The sequence below is a fragment of the Neomonachus schauinslandi genome, chromosome 7 (assembly GCF_002201575.2).
Source record: "Neomonachus schauinslandi chromosome 7, ASM220157v2, whole genome shotgun sequence".
Classification (NCBI taxonomy): Eukaryota; Metazoa; Chordata; class Mammalia; order Carnivora; family Phocidae; genus Neomonachus; species Neomonachus schauinslandi.
Window position 1 is genome coordinate 33,315,819 of NC_058409.1, and position 19,525 is coordinate 33,335,343.

General features: G+C 42.2%; 1 protein-coding gene across 2 annotated transcripts in view; it reads left to right on the forward strand.

Moving 5' to 3' along the window:
• The window catches only part of ARHGAP26 (Rho GTPase activating protein 26), a 419,879-nt gene that overhangs the window by 330,540 nt on the left and 69,814 nt on the right, over positions 1-19,525 (forward strand). For both annotated transcript variants that reach the window (XM_021702216.2, XM_021702215.1), the window contains exons 19-20: positions 3,128-3,266; positions 17,881-18,034. In XM_021702216.2, the coding sequence (XP_021557891.1) occupies positions 3,128-3,266; positions 17,881-18,034 (293 nt within the window). The remainder of the gene's footprint in view (positions 1-3,127; positions 3,267-17,880; positions 18,035-19,525) is intronic.

The following is a 19,525-nucleotide window of genomic DNA, read 5'->3' on the forward strand; positions in this document are numbered from 1 at the left end:
TTTCTCCTGTGGCAGACTCACCCTACTTAATATGCTGAGTTGACCTGTGGCTTAGAAGTCACATGAAGTGCCTAGCATGGTGCCTGCCAGGCACAGATGCTCACATACAGGAGCAAGGTTTAAATGTCAGTGATAATAGTGCATCATGAGGTGGTCCCCTGGGAGGAGCCTTGCAGCTCAGCAGTGTTTGGGGAACACAGGAAAGCGGGGAGAAAGCCTCTTAGAGTCTGTGGTCCTTGAACTCAACAACAACCATAGTTTCTTTTTGCTTCCCTTGCAGAACTCAGGGGACTGCACATACGTATAGCCCCAGTACCTATTTTTAGGGTGCCAACTCCTCTGGAAGCCAGGACGTTTCTGTTGTTTTTGCTTTAAGTCCCCTTCTCTTCTTACCCCTTCGCCCCACTTGAACTCAGCTATGTTGTGATTCAGTTTATTTTGTTGAAAATTCAGTCCCCTAGGGAAAATATGATAATGCTGTTTTCAGACAGCTGTGTTTGGGAGCAAGACTGACTTAACCAGCTGGCTGGCATCATTGGAGCCCAAGGACCTGCCAGCCCATGGAGAGCAGCTGTTTTGGCTGAAATTCTCATCATTCTTATGACTTTGCTTCCTATATATCAGCTTCAGAGTTCTGCTTTTAAATGCACTCACACAGGGCGCCTGGGTGGCTCAGTCGTTAAGCGTCTGCCTTCGGCTCAGGTCATGATCCCAGGGTCCTGGGATCGAGCCCCACATCGGGCTCCCTGCTCCGCGGGAAGCCTGCTTCTCCCTCTCCTATTCCTCCTGCTTGTATTCCCTCTCTCGCTGTGTCTCTCTCTGTCAAATAAATAAATAAAATCTTTAAAAAAAAAAAATGCACTCACAAAGGAGAGAGGGCCATTGGAAAGAATGTAGTATATCTAATGCTACCCATAGTTGAAGGAAATGGGGTGCCCCCACCTTCCTCTTGTTACTCATGATTATTGAGAAGGAGGAAATCCAGGAGGAGGCTAGCTCCAGAGTGAGACATGATAATGAGTAGATCAATAAATATTGATATCTTAATACAGTGTGGTTGTTACACAACCATTAAGAATCATGTTTAAGGGGTGCCTGGCTGGCTCAGTCGTTAAGCATCTGCCTTCTGCTCGGGTCATGATCCCAGGGTCCTGGGATCGAGCCCCGCATTGGGCTCCCTGCTCAGCGGGAAGCCTGCTTCTCCCTCTCCCACTCCCCCTACTTGTGTTCCCTCTCTCACTGTGTCTCTCTCTGTCAAATAAATAAATAAAATCTTTAAAAAAAATAAAAGAATCATGTTTAAGATTTTTTTTTTTTTAAGATTTTATTTATTTATTTGAGAGAGAGAGAATGAGAGACAGAGAGCATGAGAGGGAGGAGAGTCAGAGGGAGAAGCAGACTCCCTGCCGAGCAGGGAGCCCGATGCGGGACTCGATCCCGGGACTCCAGGATCATGACCTGAGCCGAAGGCAGTCGCTTAACCAACTGAGCCACCCAGGCGCCCTCATGTTTAAGATTTTTTAAAGAAAGGAGAAATGTTGAAATATAATGTTAGATGTATAGGATACAAAACTGTGTAGATTATGTAATCCCAATTAGGGAAAATGGTTTTTTGACATTAAATGAGGTAACTCCTACAAAGCACTTAACCTGATACCTGGCATGGCAAACGCTCAGTAAATCACAGCTACTGGATGCAAAAACGTTCCCCACAGGGAACGTGTTTACCTCGTGCATTGTGATATCCAGAGTACTTGGTATGAAGTAAATGCTCAAAAGATCTTTCTTGACTGAATGAATTAGTGTTATCATTTATATGCATTTGAAAAGAAACCGAGGGGCTCCTGGGTGGCTCAGTCAGTTGAGTGTCCGACTCTTGGTTTCAGCTCAGGTCGTGCTCTCAGGGTCCTGGGATCGAGTCCCACATCAGGCTCCTTGCTCAGCGGGGAGTCTGCTTGAGATTCTCTCTCTCCCTCTCCCTCTGCCCCCACCACTTGTGCTCTCTCTCAAATAAAATAATCTTTAAAAAAGAAAAGAAATCAAGAAAATCTAGGCATACAGCTTTCTATGTTATCTGTAATTGTATCTATAATTGTGGCAGCTAATCTCTGCCTTGTTCTTTATTATAAATGGTGAGGACAGTACATCTTGCTCCAGGTCACTGAGAACTGAAGGAGCCACATGTAAAACACACACAGTGACACATCCCTAGGGAAGTGACATTGTGTGGTGGCTGTGGTGATCATGGCAAGCACCACGTAAGTGTAGCTGTTGTAATAATTACATCATGCTTGTATCTGTAAAAAGAAAAGATATTGTCTTGATTTTTGTCTGTTGTTTTGTTCTTGTTTTTTTACCCAGGACTTTTTTTTTTTTTTTTTTTTAAGTGAAAGTTTAAAAGAAAAAAGTGCATAAGAAAACTCAAATGCTTATCGTGGTTGTTTCTAAATAGTGGAATTAGAAAGTTTTTCTCTTTTTTTCCTGATGCTTTTCTACATTTTCCAAATTGTCTGTAGTATTGGTTACTTTTATCATCAGCCTTTTTTTCCCCTTTTAAATGAGAAAACTCTCAGCATCAAAGATGACACAGAGCTCCTGAACTAGAAAGCAGGCTCCATCTAAGGATGACTGAGGACTGGGAACTGGTGCCCTGCTCTGGACTTCTTCTTGGAAAGTTATTTAAATGCAGTTTCACGTTCTAAGAAAGTTGCAAAGTAATCATTAAGAACTGGTCAGTAGAACCAGTGAGGAAAAGTAAAGGGTTTTGATGAACTGGTTCTGGACAAAGGTAATCAAAACACTCAAAGCCCTACTAATAGACAATGGCTTATATTTAGCACAGTTCGTTCCCCTGGAGAGAACAACAGAGGGAGGACCAGTGAAAGTGACAGCAGAAGGGGCTAGAAATGGAAGTGAATGGTCGGCAAACTCTGAGAATCACTTCCGAAAGAAAGTGTTTAGTGCCAGTTCTGAGAGATGTTTCAAATGAAGTCCTGAGCTAATGCCGGTGGTCTTTTCGGGTTTTCTTGCTGATTCTTTGATACCACCAAGCTTTCAGTTGTGCTGGTTAGGGCTTGCTCCCCCACTCACAGTAGTGTGTAACCCTTCTATGCAACTTTACTTGCAGATATTTAACACCGTGCCTGATACACCTCTCACCAATGCCCAGCTGCACCTGTCCCGGAAGAAGAGCAGTGACTCCAAGCCCCCTTCCTGCAGCGAGAGGCCCCTGACACTCTTCCACGCCATGCAATCAGCAGAAAAACGTGAGTCCCATGGCTCGGGGCCAGCAAGGTGCTCAAGAGATGTCCTGTGCTGCCTCCCACCTGCTCAGGGTGCACGTCTCCAGCCTCTCTGTGTGCTGCTGTCCTGTGTGTCCTTGAGGATGGTGTGTGGCTGGGCCCTCCCCGGTTTCATTGCTGAGTAAGCCTGGGTAGGACAGGAAACAGTGTTAGGAAAATGAAAGGCCAGGGCCACTTGCTGTGCAGGGTTCTCTCTTCCAGAGCTCCTTTGGGCAAACAGCTGAGCATTGTTCCCTCCTGTGACACAGTAAGAGCTCAGCTCCGGCATCACTGCCTTGGCCCCTCTTTGGTTAGCGGCTCCCACAGAAGCAGTTTCCTTTTCTCAGTTTGTCATTAAATGCTTATTAGTGCAAGTAACGTGCCCCACTTGAATGTGACTCTGAGGCCAGGCCCTGGCTTTTCTCATCCTGCTACTCCACCTCTCACGGAACCTGGCAGGGAGTGGACACTTAATAAATGGGTGAACTTATTGAATGAATTAATTAGAGAATAACACTCTCTTTGTTCCAAGCAGCACAGTGTTATCACCCCAGGTTCACGGAGTCCTTTTTTCATGTCAGAATGGAGTTCTTTGCAGTTAGCAGGTGACTGGGCCCTAAACTATTCAGGCTTGTTTCAGCTTCTGGAATAAGGCAGCTGAGTGGTGTAGTGTAGGAGTTGAGAGCTCAAGCTCTGCCTGGAGTCCTGTCAGACCTGGGTTCTCGCGCCAGCAGCAACACACGAGCAAGCCTTTTACCATCTCTCAGCCTCTGTTTGCTCATCTGTAAAGTAGGGATAAGAGTGCCTCTCTTATAGGGATTTGTTAGGAAGTAAATAAAATTTTACATTTAAGCATCTGGCACAAGTCTTGGACTTGGCAAGGGCTGATAGCTGAGAGCTGCTGCTATTATTACTAGTTATTGTTTAATCACACACAAATACCAAGGCTCATTCTTTCACACAGCTGACAATTGCATGTTGCCTGTGAGAGACTGGGAATATAAACATCAGACCTTGTCTTTAAGGTGCTCACAGTTGAGGGAGGGGAATAGATAAGTGAATAATAGATAGCGGTAAGTCACCATGATCACCGCCCTTGGAGAGAGAAGTCCATTCACAGAGGCTGCGGAACATGGACAGTTGAGAGAGCACGCCCTGGCACCAGATTGCCTGGCTGCTAGTTCTGTGTCTGCCGTCTCTGGCTGCACATGACGTGGGCAAGTCACCTAGCATCCGCCTCAGGGTCCTCTTCTGGAAGACAGGGGTAACAGTTTCTACCTCATAGGTTTGTTGTGCAGATTAGAGTACTTCACATGGTACCTGGTGCAGAGTAAGTGCCCAGTAAATGCTGGGGGGATGTTGTTGTTATTGTTGTTGTTGTTAACCTTTATGAAGCACAGTAAAGACACAGAGCAGAAGAATGAATCACTTGGCCTTGAAGAGGAGAGAAAATATATATGTGGATTGGCATCTTATTTGTCACCAAAAAAATCTTTCTTTTTTTTTTTTAACAAAAAACATTTTTTATCCCCTGTATTTCAGAAGTAATGGCTTTCATTTTCATTCTGAAAACAAATCTTCGCTGTCCCCAGACCATCACTACTTTTGAAGATGTCATACTGTCCCATAAAATGGCTAGACCTTGGTGAATTTAGCACCATTTGGGTGGTTTCAGATATTTAGCTTTTATGAGTAAAGCTACTGTTATCTTCGTAGCTAAATCTTTTCAAGGCATGATCATTTCCTTAAGCTAAATTCCTGGAGGAATTTCTAGGTCAGAGGATATGCAGTTTCAGGGCTTTGACCCCTATGGGGTTGAGTTCCCTTTAAACAATAGACTGTGTCCCTCTTAAATATGTGGCTTGGGCTATTCTCACTTTGGTCTGCACATGGCCTGGGCCCCTCTGAGTGTAGCAGGGAACGCTGGGAACAGGACTGGTCTTTCCATACCTACCATGAACAAGAACGGCATTGGGCTGTTTGGTGATGTATTTCTCACGGTGCTAGGAGAGCCCCGGTCACCTGACGTTTGGGACTAAGCAGTGGACAGTGTAGATTAGGACCCATCAGACAGTTAGGTTGAAGAAGAAGCAGCTTTGGAAGAGATCTCAAAGCATATTCTGGGAGCATGTTAGAAAAAAGATAGAGATTAGGAGAAAATCAATTAGATCTTGACCCAAGATTAATTTGATCACACGAGGTAGAGGATGAAAGGTAAGGACATGTGAGAACAGACAGACCTAAGCCGACGAATGAGCTGCTGATGTATCAGTCTGCAGACAGTGGACAGAAGGATGGAAGACGGAAAGACAGTGAAGCAGCCTGTCTTTCCTCTGAATGTTACAAAATGCTCCCTGGAAACAGGAATGGAACCTCGGATATTTGAGGGGTGCTTAGCTTTCCTCCCTTTCTCAAAGAAGAAATGTTTTCATTGAAAAGTATGTAGGCGGGCATATATACATAGACTTTTTATAGTTTGTTTTGGAAAACCTTTTTTTTCCCAAGAAACTAGAACGATATCCAAGCTGGCTTGGAAAGTACCATAGGATGGGTGGGTGACTGGCCAGGAGCTGGCAGGTTCTGCTGGCACCCCACCCCAGCTTGTAACCCAGCCACCCCTCACTGTGAGATGAGCAGGTGACAGGGCACTGTCACGTTTTCACACACCTGACTCTTCCCTCTGTCTCATCTGTGGATAAAGACAGAAGGCTCCTTTATCAAAGCACTTTGCTGAGTTTACTCTGTAGAATTAAAGTACAAATAAACACGGCAGGTCTTTTGTGGGTAAAAAAAAAAAAGAAAAAAAAATGTGTATTTCCGTAGGGTGATGCTTTTCAGTTTAAGGGAACTTTCGATATCTAGCTCAGTTCCTTCCAAACTTAAATCATTTGCATAAACCTTCGTTCACTCTTTGGTCGACAAACACATAACTCATACGCTGTCATTTAATACATTTCTTTAAATCGATTGGTAAAGCTTCAGTGCATAACATAGTTTCTAGTTTCTAGTAGACACTTGCTACACTTTTTTAAAAGAATAAATAAACGAACCCATAGACCAATGAGATGATGATGGCACATCTATCCAGGACAACCATTTTTTAATGCTATGCTATGCTTGGTACTTATTAAGGATGCTAAGGTTGAGGCCTAGAAAAATGAAATTATTTTGCAGAATCATATAACAGAGAGAAGGCAATGGATTCAGAATGAGGTTTATTTGTCTGCAAACCTATGGTCTTCCTACAACATTATGTTACCAATTCTTGACAGAATCTGAAAGAAAGATCGCAGGAGGAACACAGAGAAAAAAAGAGAATATGAAAATTAATTTTGCAATGTGTTATATGTAGGAAACAAAGGAGAAGAATGTGGAATTTTGAAATTTGAGTCATTGGGAGAAGCTTGGTGCTATGAAAAGAAAGGAGAGGGAATGAAGTGCATTTGTGACAAAAGAAGTTTAAACTCCTGAGATTGTGTGTAACGTTTCCAAAGGTTATTTGGAAGAGTGATTTAGAGGTACATCCTGAAAGTGAGCATTTGAACCTGAATATGGGGTAAAAATGCCAGCAAAGGGAATATTTAAGCTGGAAAAAAAAAATTTCCTTTCTGAGAATATTTCTTTGTGATGCTCTGGCTTCTCTGGATATCCTGGTTAAAAGTCACCCTGCTCAGCTGGTCATGAAGTCTGGTCCCGGCCATTGTATGGAAAACTTGCATCACTTCTGACCTCAGTAGTCTCACTAATCTCCTTTGACTGTGATTTTCAGGCTATTAATTATCCTGTTCCCATTATCTATGTGAGAAGAGAATTACTTCTCTGTAATATCAGATCATTCTCTCTTTACATGTTCAGCTATGATTATTATGTGCAGGTATGTTCATTTTATATGATTCTTCTGTGTTTTTGAAGTAAATGTTCAGTCTAATAAAGCTGGATTACTGAAATGCAAAAAAAATTAATTTTAAAGCCACTCCCTTCTTTACATGGCCTCATCCTATTCAGTAAAATCTCTAAAAACATGAATTTGATGGTCTCACCATGTTATTCTCAAGTATACATTAAAATAAATATGTAACCATTAAGATAAAGAATGTTCATCCGACATCTTACCTCCCACCTGTGAAATGTATGCCGTGGTTTAGAGTCCACAGATCTTGCTCTGAATTTTTGGGTGATTCAGTTCCTTTCTCTTAATGTAAATATATGAACTCGAGTTTCTTTGGACTAGAGTTGGGTTTCGATATTGTCAGTTGGCTGTTATATCACTGTGGATGCTCACTGTGTTCCCCCGTCATTTCCATGTTGTGCACTTTCAGTTCCTGTGACACCTGTCCAGGTTTGATGTGACCTTACCTTTCTTCGGGTTCTTGCCACAGAACAAATATCTTGTTAGAAGGATTGCTCTTGTGTGGACACACGAGTACATCTCCACATACCCCTTCTCTGCCTTCACACTTGGCAGATGATGTTTTACAGAACCTTATTTCCTCTTATTTCCATCTGTCCGATCTCTTTTGAGTTCAGTTATGCTTTTCTCCTCACTGATGCACTTGCAGTTGAGAATTTTCTCTGTATTCCATTGGTTAGCCCTCTCTTCAGTCCCTGTTGAAATGCTTACTGGGCCTAAAATTCCCAGCCATAGCTCACTTGGGTGCTTCCCTTTGAGAGGTTCCAGTTGTTGATCATCAGCACACATTATTCTCTCCCCTCTCTGCAGTGCCCCTGCTCTGTGCAAAAGGTGGAGCCCATTCTTTTGTCATAGACATGAGTCTGTGCCAACATGCTTGGCCTCAGGCTGTCAATTGCCTCCCTCTTCCTGGAGAGGAAGCTCCTGAGAGTCACCTTGGGCATTCATAGTCTCAGTCTTCTGTTTTCATACCTCCACTTCAGGCTCATGGAAGCATGTGACATAATAGCTGATGCTCCTGGATGTGTGTCTTGTTTTCCAGAAGTGTTTTTCTTTCTGTGTACATAGACGACTTGTGTCCTAGGTACCTCCATAAGATTCTTCAGCTTCAATCTATGGATAGTAGTAGAATCTTCTCCAGGTGGCATTTTCCCTTTGCCTAAAGGTAAAGATGTCTTTCTGATGACAGTGGTCTCTTCCCAGAAGGAGGAGCTCAATGCTTTCTCCTGCTCTTTGCTGGGTAAGGACTTTGGCCAGCCCCAGGGCAGCATGTGGCTCCTCAGACAAATCAGTGTGTGGTAGAAGCGGGGCTAGGAATGAAATGGGAGCAGTCTCTGAGATTAAACTTTGTGGAAAAAAAGAAAGGAAATTATGAGGGAGATACAGGGTTTAAAAAGCATCACAGCAAGAAATGCAAGTCATTTGGAAACCACTGAATCTTTTAGTGAGGAGGGGACTCGATACCCAAATTATATATAGCTGGTCAAGAAATGTTTTCTGAAAGGTAGAATTTTGAGTAAGATGCTAAAGGAAATGAGTCATAGTCTCGTCCACAGGAGAGAAGGATGACAGTGATGCTCTACAGAAGGAACATGGAATAGTCTTTGTATAAGTAGCAGAGGGTAGCTCGGGTAGCTCTTGTCTCTAGAACTGAGGATTGTGGAAAGATCTGTTTCCAAATTGTACTTAGAAAACATTCTCTTAGAAATCAATTTTTAAATGTATGTTTAATGTATATGGCTCCATAATTTATCAAGTGGTTTCTCATGCTAAGCACTGTGCAAAGCAACAGCTCCCTTAATTTTCACAATTACATGACACAGGTGCTGTCCCCATTTGGGACAATGGAGGAAAATAAAATTTATATCAAATAATGTACTCAGAATCACACAGCAACAAAGTAGATTTGAACCTAGTTGTTCTGACCTCACAGCTGTACTATTAGCCAGTGATTACTCTGCCTTCCGGTTTCAACTTGTGGGGTTGTTCTCGAGGAGATGTGGTTCTATGTGCTTTTGTGACCTAGCCTGCAAACCCAACCTTAATTCTAAGGGAAAATGTTTCCAGTGTTGCTTATGTACCTGGAGTTTAAACTTTCAATAAGCTAGCAATCTGCCTGTAAAGAGACAGAGGTGGGGGGGGGAGGGCTTGTGTGGAAGGATAAATTAATGCATTTGATGAAGAACCTTGAGACCAAGTTAGAGCTGAACCTCATTCAGTAAGAACAGCAATAAAAATTAAAATTATTATACCTCACCTAACGTGCCAAGCAGCCTAAAGCGCATTACTATCTTACTTCGTTCTCACAACTGACCATCACCCGGTGACATAGGTTCTTAGTAACCACGTTTCACCGACAGACAAACTCAGGCTCCAGAGGTTAAGTAGTCACACAACTGGTGGAGGGCTGGGAGGAATTTGTACCCAGGTGATGTCCCTTCCCCATGCCACGTTGTCTCCCAAAGGGTGCTTGTGTCAGTTCCTTAGCCATGGAAGTGAAAATCTTATTAGACTGAACTACAGAAGCAATTAAAGCCATCTGTCCTAGCATGCAGTGGTGCCATGGGGGCACTTGAACCATCTTGAACGGCTTCCTCAGTATGCATACCAGCAGGCAGCAGCCCCTCCAGGTCTAGCGCCAACTATGCAGAGAGCAGTATGCATTCAGCAGTACCTTGAATTTGCTGGGCCAAGGTAGTCACTCCCATTTGTGATCACCTCAGAACAGATGGAACAGGGTTTTTCAACTGTGCTGCCAGATGAATGGTAGCAAGGGAAATTACATTTAATCTCCAAGTTGCCACATGGATACATCATATAGCAGAAATGAGAGCGGTATATCTAGATGAAAGGTACTGACCTAGAAGCTGTACTTTTTCTGGACAACTGTAGAAGGTGGAGCCAGAAGGATTAGAGAGGACCAGGAACCATGTCTTGTGCCTTTTAAAGTTCTTCCAAGAGGGGCGTCTGGGTGGCTCAGTTAGTTAAGCATCCAACTCTTGATCTCAGCTCAAGTCTTGATCTCAGGGTTGTTTGAGTTCAAGCCCTGCGTTGGGCTCCACGCTGGGGTGTGGAGCCTACTTGAAAAAACTAAAGTTCTTCTAAGAGATTACAAGGTGACATTAATGACTGATTTTTGTCTCAGATTTTTAGGACTTACACCAAGGTATTGAAACATGTTTCTTGGAACAGGAGTTCTTAGACTTAGTGTCCATTTGAACATGGTAAGGAGCTTATTAAAAATACAGATGCCTGGTCTCCTCCTTCTCCTCCTCCCTGGTACATTCTGAATCAGGAGGTCTTGACTAGAGCTCAGGTATCTGTATTTTTTTTAAAGATTTACTTATTTATTAGAGAGAGCTGGGGGTGGTGCAAAAGGAGAGAGAGAGAGAGAGAGAGAGAGAGAGTCTCAAGCAGACCCCATGCTGAGTGTGGAGCCAGACGTGGGGCTCGATCCCAAGACCCTGAGATCATGACCTGAGCCAAAATCAAGATCAAGATGCTTAACCAACTGAGCCACCCAGGCACCCTGGCATCTGTATTTTTAAAAACACTCTGGTGATGCTGATGCCAGCTAAAGTGAGAGACACACAGGCTTGGGGGAAGGGGCAAACAGCCAAGGTTGCTCATTTCTGTCGCTACCAGAACATCTCTTTGACTCTGTTGAGGTGTGCGGCAGCCTGGTACGGTGGCTGAAGGCAGGGGTTCTGCAGGCAGCCTGCACTGTTTCAGTGCCGTCTCTGTCACCTAGCAGCCCTGAGACCGGGAGTGCATTACTTTCCCTTTCTGAGCCTCCATTTGCTCATCTGTAAAATCACCCACTAAGAACAGCTTCCTTGGAGGGCAGTTACGTGATTAAGTGAGCCAGTGCAAGTGTATGTCAGGTACTTGATACTGGGCCTAGAACATAGTAAGCACCTAATAAACTTTGGCTACCATTGTGATGATTATCATCAGACTATAGTTTTACATTACCTTTCACTAAAGAAATATTCCACCTCTGGATCATGCAGATTCCAAAGAAGAGACCCATTTGTGAGGGGAATGCAGAGTCACCGTGGCCCCAGAGAGAGCTGATTTGATGCTTGAATTCAAATACATCAGCAGCTGGGATGAGTTGTACAGCATTGCTGGGGCTGGGGGGTGGGAATAGATTCTTGGGCTTTGTTTTACATGGATCACACTAACTAGCTGCTGGGATTATAGCTCTCATTAATTCCTTTAGTGCATTTAATTCATCCTGGACCCTCTCCCAGACAGACCCAGTGAGAGGTTAAGAATTCAGCTCATATACTTCTCATTTGTGTCTTCCTTATTGAAAAAGAACTGGGAATTCATACTATTCAGAGGCTTACATAATGCCTTTCTCCAGGCAGTCAAGGCTGCAGCATGTGCCTGTTCTCAGGTTTTGCCTCTGCAGATCCTGGGTGCTCTGGACACACCTGTTTGTTTTGGCAGGTGACACGTTTATCCACCTGGAATCTTACTGTCGCACAGACTAAGGTGTCATGTGGCTCTTGGATTAATTATGCTTAGTTACCGTGTGTGACTGAAAACCACATAGTTGATGTGGCCATTTAAAAAATGATGCCCTGAAAAGCTAATGGCAAGAAAAAAGTTCAAGGTAGATCATTAAATGTAAAAAAAAGCATATTACGGTCTTATGTGTCTGGCTTTATCAGTTAGTGAACAAAGCAGGTAACTCATTATTGTTATGGTGTTATACCATTTTGTTAAAAGAAAAGTATATATATGTATTTTTCTATATATAGAAAAATGACTAGACATTTCCACAACAAAATGCGTATAGAATATTTGTATGCTTTTCTGTACTTCTAAATTAGAGAGGAAGGCATGTTTATTATGTATTGACTAATTTTTACATTATTAAAAAACAAACTACCTATTCACACATTTTATTACTATCTCAAGCCCATTTTGCAGTGAGTCATGGTATAAAAATAAGTAAATATATATATATATTTAATGAGCAATAATATAAGCAGTCTGTAGTGGACTCCCTCACTTACCTGGGAACCAGAGATTCAAGGAACAACATCCCTACTCAAAAGCAAGTTCTCAGCTGGAAAAGAACACTATGTTATAAGTAGCGGAGTACCTATTTAACTCTGATCACTCAACTCCCTGTCCAGCCATTATGTAGAGGTTCGTTTCTACATTGTGGTTTTTGAAATGGTGTTGTTTCGGGGATGGTCTTCCCCATTGTGCCTCCACGCCTCTTTCCTGTGAATCATTTCAGTCCTGGGCCTGTCCTGGGCACAATGATTCCCCCGTTCGCTCGTGAAATCCAGTTTTATTGGCATTTTTTTCCCTTTGCAAAGAGAAGGGTTATTATGAGCACAATGAGTAGGAAGCAAGTCAGTCACTCCACATGGAACCAAAATTGGTAGTTTTTGTTGAAGACGACCTGCCAAAAGTTGTAATATCATGTATTATGTCCTATGGACAAAACAACAGATTGACCACATTTTTTACTTATCAATTCACTGTTTAGTCCGTCATTGCCCAAACTGTTTTTTTAAGACTGTTTTTTGAAACATTGCCGAAACTGTTTTTATGTGCCCAAACACATTGCTCAAACTGCTTTTTGAGATTATTTTTATCATAGGGACTGACACTGGGTCAACATGAAATCATACCACCTCAGATTTTAGTGTGGCTTGGCACGCCACTATTATCAGGAACAAAAACTACAAAGAAAAAAATTGCTTCAGAAAGTCTGATTCCAAGCTTCTCATGTACTTGGGTGTTTCCCAGAGATGGTAAACTCAGAAATTGCTGTGCACTCATCATTTTTTATTGCAAAATTCATTAAGCTGCCATTCTATTATCATCATATCTTGTCAGGATGATACATTACAGACTTCATTGCAAAAGTTTAATAAGCATAAGAAAGTACACCTCTCTCCCTACCACAGCAAGGGAAAGCCTCTGGGTATTTTGCTTTTGTCTTAATGTTTTTTGTCGAAAGCCTGTGTCTTTGCAGAACTTCCATCAGTCTGGTAACTCTCTTTCCTCCCTGTTTGATCATGTAGAGAGCACATTCCCTCCTTAGGGCTCTGTGAGGCATCATGAGCTACTGTTAAAGAACATTTCTTCTTCCCTTTTTTTTGACAGCTAGTCTCAGACATCATGGAAAGATGATGTTAGCCCGTATTCTGACAGCCTTCCATGTGTGGTGGGAAACCTCCCCCAAAGTGACTTTGCAAGTCTGTGTTTCCTGTTTATGCTCCCACTCTGTGTATTCAGTGGGCCAGAGCATTGGGGCTTGCCGAGACACGTGAATTTGGTTTGGTTCTGCATGTGCATTCCTGGCCCTGCTTCTGGGTTCTGTGATAAACAGAGACCCTGCCTTTTGTATGGGGGGTGTGCGGATGGGGAAGGATTGTCATTAGAGTGAGCAGGAGTCACTTGGTAAATATGGAAAGTGAAGTTGCTTAGCTCCCAGATTTCCATGGCAACCCCCAGAACAAGTACAATATCACCAAAATTATTCTGTGGCTTTCTTTTTTTAGTTGCAGTGATTTGGTTGCATAGTCATATTTTTCCACTCCTGATTCGTACAAAAAACACAGACTCTGTCCACTGTAACCATTACTTTGGTTTCAAGGACATTAGTGGTCCCTGTATGCAGCACCTGGAAAATTCAGTCACTTGGAACTTCCTCTTTCTGTGCCAGCAGAATACATTTTCATTGCTTTTTGTCACCTTGTATTTATTATTTGTCTTGTAACCATTCATGGAGCTTTAGTGTATATTATGCACGGGCCGGGTGCCAGGAACATGTGACTGATGCTGACCTCGCAGGTCTCTGTAATAGATGCTCGAGGGGTTCTGTATGGGCATACGTGCCCCTGCCCCGAGTAGTTTGCATTTCTCACCACTAGGACCAGCACTAGGAAGAGTTTATCACTCTTCGTAGAAACTACGTTCATGAAGACATTCATCACTTACCCATACATGTTTACATTTGTTAGGGGATTTATTTTATCATTTCCTTGCTTCTGAGCTCTTGTCTTCTGTGACTAAAACGAAGAGAGATTCTTGTTGACAAACATGTTTGAAGAAGGCAGGGATCCCCAGTTTAGGAATACTCCTGAGTTGTAGGCATTCTTTCTCTTTTGGTCATTTAAGGGGTTCTCCGTGATCCTTTTGCTTTGACTCATAACTGTTGTTGTTTTTCTTTTTCAGTCCCCTCCCTAGCCTATAATTTCCTTTTCTTCAGCAATGTAATTGCCATCAGTCTTTCTTATACCTTGTGATGAGGATGCCAGAGCTAGTTTGAATCATTGATGTCTCAGAGAAGTCCAAGTCTGGTATTGGAAAGATTTGGTTAATTTAATTTTTTTTTAAATAGTGTTTTAGGCTGCCTGTTCTCATTATGTTTTCTGTTAGGGGAAGTACTCATTTGCCCACCTGACGAAGATCCCCCCTGTTTGGAGTGACATTACTGAATCATGTTCTCTTTTTTTTCTTAATTCATGCCAAATGCCTTAGAATTTGTCTCGGTATAGTTTGCCATACCACTAAAACATTTGAATTGCTGTTGATTTTACTCTCCACCTCTTCCCTGGAATGACTCTCACTGTCCTGCTCACCCTCAATAGGGATTGTCAGCATTTCAGCTCAGAAGCCTATCCACCTTAGACGTTCTCAGTCTCACTATGTCCAATAAAACTGTAGTGGTCTTATAGTCCGAGAGTGCCAGGTTTCCAGAATTCCTTATCATGTGGCCCATCGAGGCATACTGGTAAAGAGTCTGACTGTTTAGATGCGTATTTGGCTATCTTGACTGCAAAACTATGAAATTTTATGATTAATTTTTTTCTGTATTTTCTTTTTGGACAAAGGACACCTTTTCTTGATCTTTTGCTTTTGTTGTCATTTTGTTAGAGGTTTTGCCATATGTGCAAGGCTCACAGTACCTAAATACAAGTCAATAGAATCTCAAAAAGGATTTACTTCCTAAAAAAGAGTTCTAGTGACCTCCACTGAATGAAATACTAGAAATCCTCGACTTCAGTTTGGGGGTTGCCACCCATTTAATTTTTGTGGCTTTTCTAGGCCAGGCAGGGTTGGAGTCTCATTGTCCACCCCATCCTCATTCTCGTGTGGGTTCATCTAAGACAAATGTCAGTTTCCATATGCAGCAGTGTTCCTTGCTTAGCTCATGGAGAAAAGCCAGTCTGTAATACTGTAACAGAAGATAAGTTCTCAAAAATTTTACCCAAATCCCATTTATAGAATCAAATTCTTATATGAGGTTAGGATTCTGATAAAGTGTTATATAAAGGAAAGCATCTTTATCTATTTTTTTTTCAGTTATGATTTCAAAGCTTTATCTGTCACATGTTCAATCTTAGGTTGCTCCTAGTCTACTGAGGAAGGTAGACATGTGAACAAATAAGTATATGCAAGTTACTAATAAATATTCTAGTATACATCTGAATAAAATACCTAGGAATTAGTGTAGGGGTGTTCATTATCTGGGAATGTGTTCCCAATAAGTATTCACTGAATAGATGAAAATTGAAGAAAATTCCATCTCAGATACTCTTTTTCTAATGGATAGTAAGGCAGGAAAAAAGTCCCAATAATATTTTAGAAAAACTAATATGTTTTTAGCAAGGTATTGTTTTTAATTTATAGAATCATAGTCCTCTTAAGGGCAAGTGAATATAATCACAGGAGAAATATGAGCTATGGTTATACTCTTTGGTTTCCTGTGAATCCAGAAAATTACATCATGCAAAGTTGGCCTCAAACTAGAGTTAATAAAACTATTCACCTCTCCTTCCCTGTGAAGCAGAAATTGTCTTCATTGAACCCCAGAGAAGTGTGTTGAGTGCCCTTTTCTATATGTTAGTCTTGGGCTTCTCAGTCTTTTTCAGAAATCTCAACATGAGTATTTTGTGCAAAGGAAAGTTTGCACTGATTCATACTGGTAAGTGGCATATCCATTTTCTCAGTGATCCCCTAATTATGTAATTTTAGAGTTGGTTTTCTTCCTGATAGCAAGTTCCCATTCAAAGTCCCTGTTAGTTCTCCTATATCTGGGTGCATTGTAACTCTTTTGGTTTCTCTTTCTTTGTTGTTGTTTCTGTTTGGAACTTAAGCTCTTGAGATATGAATAGTTTCAAATCTCAGGAATCAAGTTAATAATCTACTTTTTTCAAAATCTACTTAGAGTTCAGAAATCTCCCAATAGCCTCATGGAGTTTTTTACTCTTCTGCAGGGTTTTAAACATGGCATTGAGAATTTGTCAAGATATTAGGGGTGTTTGAGTGTTTGAGTGTTTGGGTGTGTGTGTGTGTGTGTGAATGAGTGTGTGTGTATTAAATGTAAAGATTACTCTAACATCATCTCATAAGCATGATAAATTTTTATGCACATGACTAGTATAAATGGAAAAGTATTTTTTTTATCACATCACCCCCTTTACTGCTTGAAGAGTTCAAATGCCAGCCTCTAAACCACCATGTCAGTGAGTCCAGTCTGTCTTCTTAGGGACATGGTATACCTCCAGCTTGTTTCAAAGGTCCAGTGAGGATTAATCCACGTAGGCTGTTTCCTGATAAGTGAATTGACTGCCTGCAGCATCAGCTGATTTCATTATGGTGTATCTGTAATGAATGTGGGATGAGAATGACATTCCGGGACTCTGATATTTTGCTACAGCAGTGGTGCCTTTGCCATTTAGCTGATTTATCCCAAAAATGTTTTCTTCAGCACACGGTTCCAAGTTTTTAAAGATGGGAAGAAACAGAAAGTTCTTATCTTCGAACAGTGTTCTGAAGTTTACAAAATGCATTCTTGCATATGATCCCACTTGATCCTTATGAACTCCTTGAGCTGTGCAAGGCAGTTTTCATTATCCCCATTTTACAGATGCATTAGCCAAGAAACAGAGTGAAAATTGCCTGAGGCCACTCAGCCAGGCAGGGGTGGAGTCTTGAAAAGAACTCAGGTTTCCTCCCTCTGGGATTAGTAATACTCTCCAAGCACTAATATGACTGCGTGGACCATGGACTCAGTTTTTTATATGCAGACGACTCTGTAGCCCTTATAGATCTATTAATTAAAGAACTGACTTGAAGCTAGACATCAAATACATGGAGCTGGAGGCAACGCAGGAGGGTTTGTCTTGGGAGTGGTCAGGAATGTAGACTGCAGTCATAAGGATGTTGATGACCAAGTAAGTAGTAGATATTTTATGGTGAAGTGCTATAGAATTGGAGGTAGGACATGGCCCTCACAATTAAGACCATATTGGGGGCAGGAGTTTTAGAATAAAAGGTGAATGTCACAGAAACCAAGAGGACCTCATTGAATACAAGGGCGCTATGAAGGCCGCTCTGTGTTCTGCCCATCTACCAGTCAAAAGAAGACACACAATTTATGGTGCAGTGGTAGGATCACTCTTAGGAAAATGGCTGGTCTGTCCTATCAGGCTGAGCAGAGGGGGGTTTTCTCCAAAGTCACAAGTCACCTGTTCCTCTTCCTTTCCTCTTCCTTTCCCACCTATAAACCTTATCCTTTCCTATGTCTTCTGAGCTTTGCTGAGGTCTCAATCCATTCTCATTATTGGTAGGTTTTTGTATATGTCGAAACAAACTATCCTTATGAAATAGTAGTAATATGGGGTTTGTCGCCTTGTTTTTCTCCAGAGGAACAAAGAAACAGCATCATCAACTCCAGTTTGGAATCTGTCGTCTCATCAAATGCAAATAGCATCCTTAATTCCAGCAGCAGCTTGCAGCCCAACATGAACTCCAGTGACCCGGACCTGGATGTGCTCAAACCCACCCGGCCCAACTCACTGTAAGTATGATGTCCAACTGCCTTCCACAGTAGGCCCTTGCTCAGCCATCCCGCCCGGAATTTATGCTCTGGCCCCATCTGACTTTGAGCATTGTCCCATGAACGTGATTTTAACCTTCTTCCTAAATGTGGAGCTTGGCTAGTTTGTTGTGGATTTTTTGAGCATCATCATCTCAGAAGGGAATCATTATTCTTAACATACTGCTTCTTGGCCTTGGTGATCTTTGATTTACCCTCCTGCTGAGATGGCTTTGGTGATGGCTATTGACTGTGCTGGCTGCTGGGCATGAAAAGCGATTTCTTTTAGTTTTATAAAACATCCAGACACTGTAGCAACTCAGTGGATCAGTAGCCAAGTCTGTTTCACTCATTTATGTTGTCCTGGTTTCCTTTCTCCCTGATGATGTAGAATATGTCCAGTGCCACTTCTGTGTCCACTTCTAGAAAGAAAAGCCCTCCAGTAGCCCTTCCAGTGTTGAGATCCTCAACCCTTAGCATGACTGTGATGACATACCAGAGACTAGGAAAAAGAAGAACCTTTGTTGCTTCACCCTTGGGTGGTAAGCACCCATAACCGAGACAGGCAGTTTTAGATCTGCTTGTCCGGTCCTCCACAGAAACTAGATATCCACTGTGCTAGGGCCAGAAAGTCCTCCCTTGTGGTTTCCTCCCACACTGCTTAGCGTGCTTCTTCAGACCACCGCATAAATCTTGTCAACTAGAGCCTCTGCAGAAAGTATGTGAGGCCATGACCAGAACAGCTGGACTCTCAGGCTGCGGTTGGATAAAACTCGGGAAGAACAGAGTTGACTTTGCCTTTCTCTAGTGAAAACAGTTCGAAGTTCAGCCACAGATTGTCTTCAGGGCACTCATTTCACCTGGTGAGACACCAGGATATCAGAACCTTTTCCTGCCCATCTCTGGGCCGTGGTTACACGGTCACACCCTGCCGTTCTATCTCTTTATGATATTTGTGGATCTGCAAAATGGGACCAACAATTTTTGCCTTAGAAGAGACTAAGGGATATTAAGACTCAGGGGGAGAAAGACTCTAAAATGGACTTAAGGAATACTTTTACTGCAGACGAAACAGTAGCATAAAATGAAATCATGTACTGGGAAAGCTCGTTCAGCTTAAGGGCAGTGAGTCTCTTCTGCTTCTCCATAGCCAGACTTGCCTGTGGAGTCTCCATCCCTCGCTGCCTGGCTTGTTAAGCACTCCTATATCTGCTTTCCTAGACTTGAAGGAGATTCTGGTTTCTTTTTTATCTCTTTTTTTATTCCCCATTTTGTTTAAATTTCTGTACCTGTCATTTGTTGCTCAGCATGAGCAAGGTTGAATTTCTAGCCCAGGTTGCTTACTGTCCCTGATCTTAGCCAGCAGTATCATTTAATGGTCTTTAATCTTTGTGGGTTTTTTTTTTTTAGATTTTATTTATTTATTTTAGAGAGAAGAAGTGAGCAAGAGAGAGAGAAAGAGCAGGGGAGGGG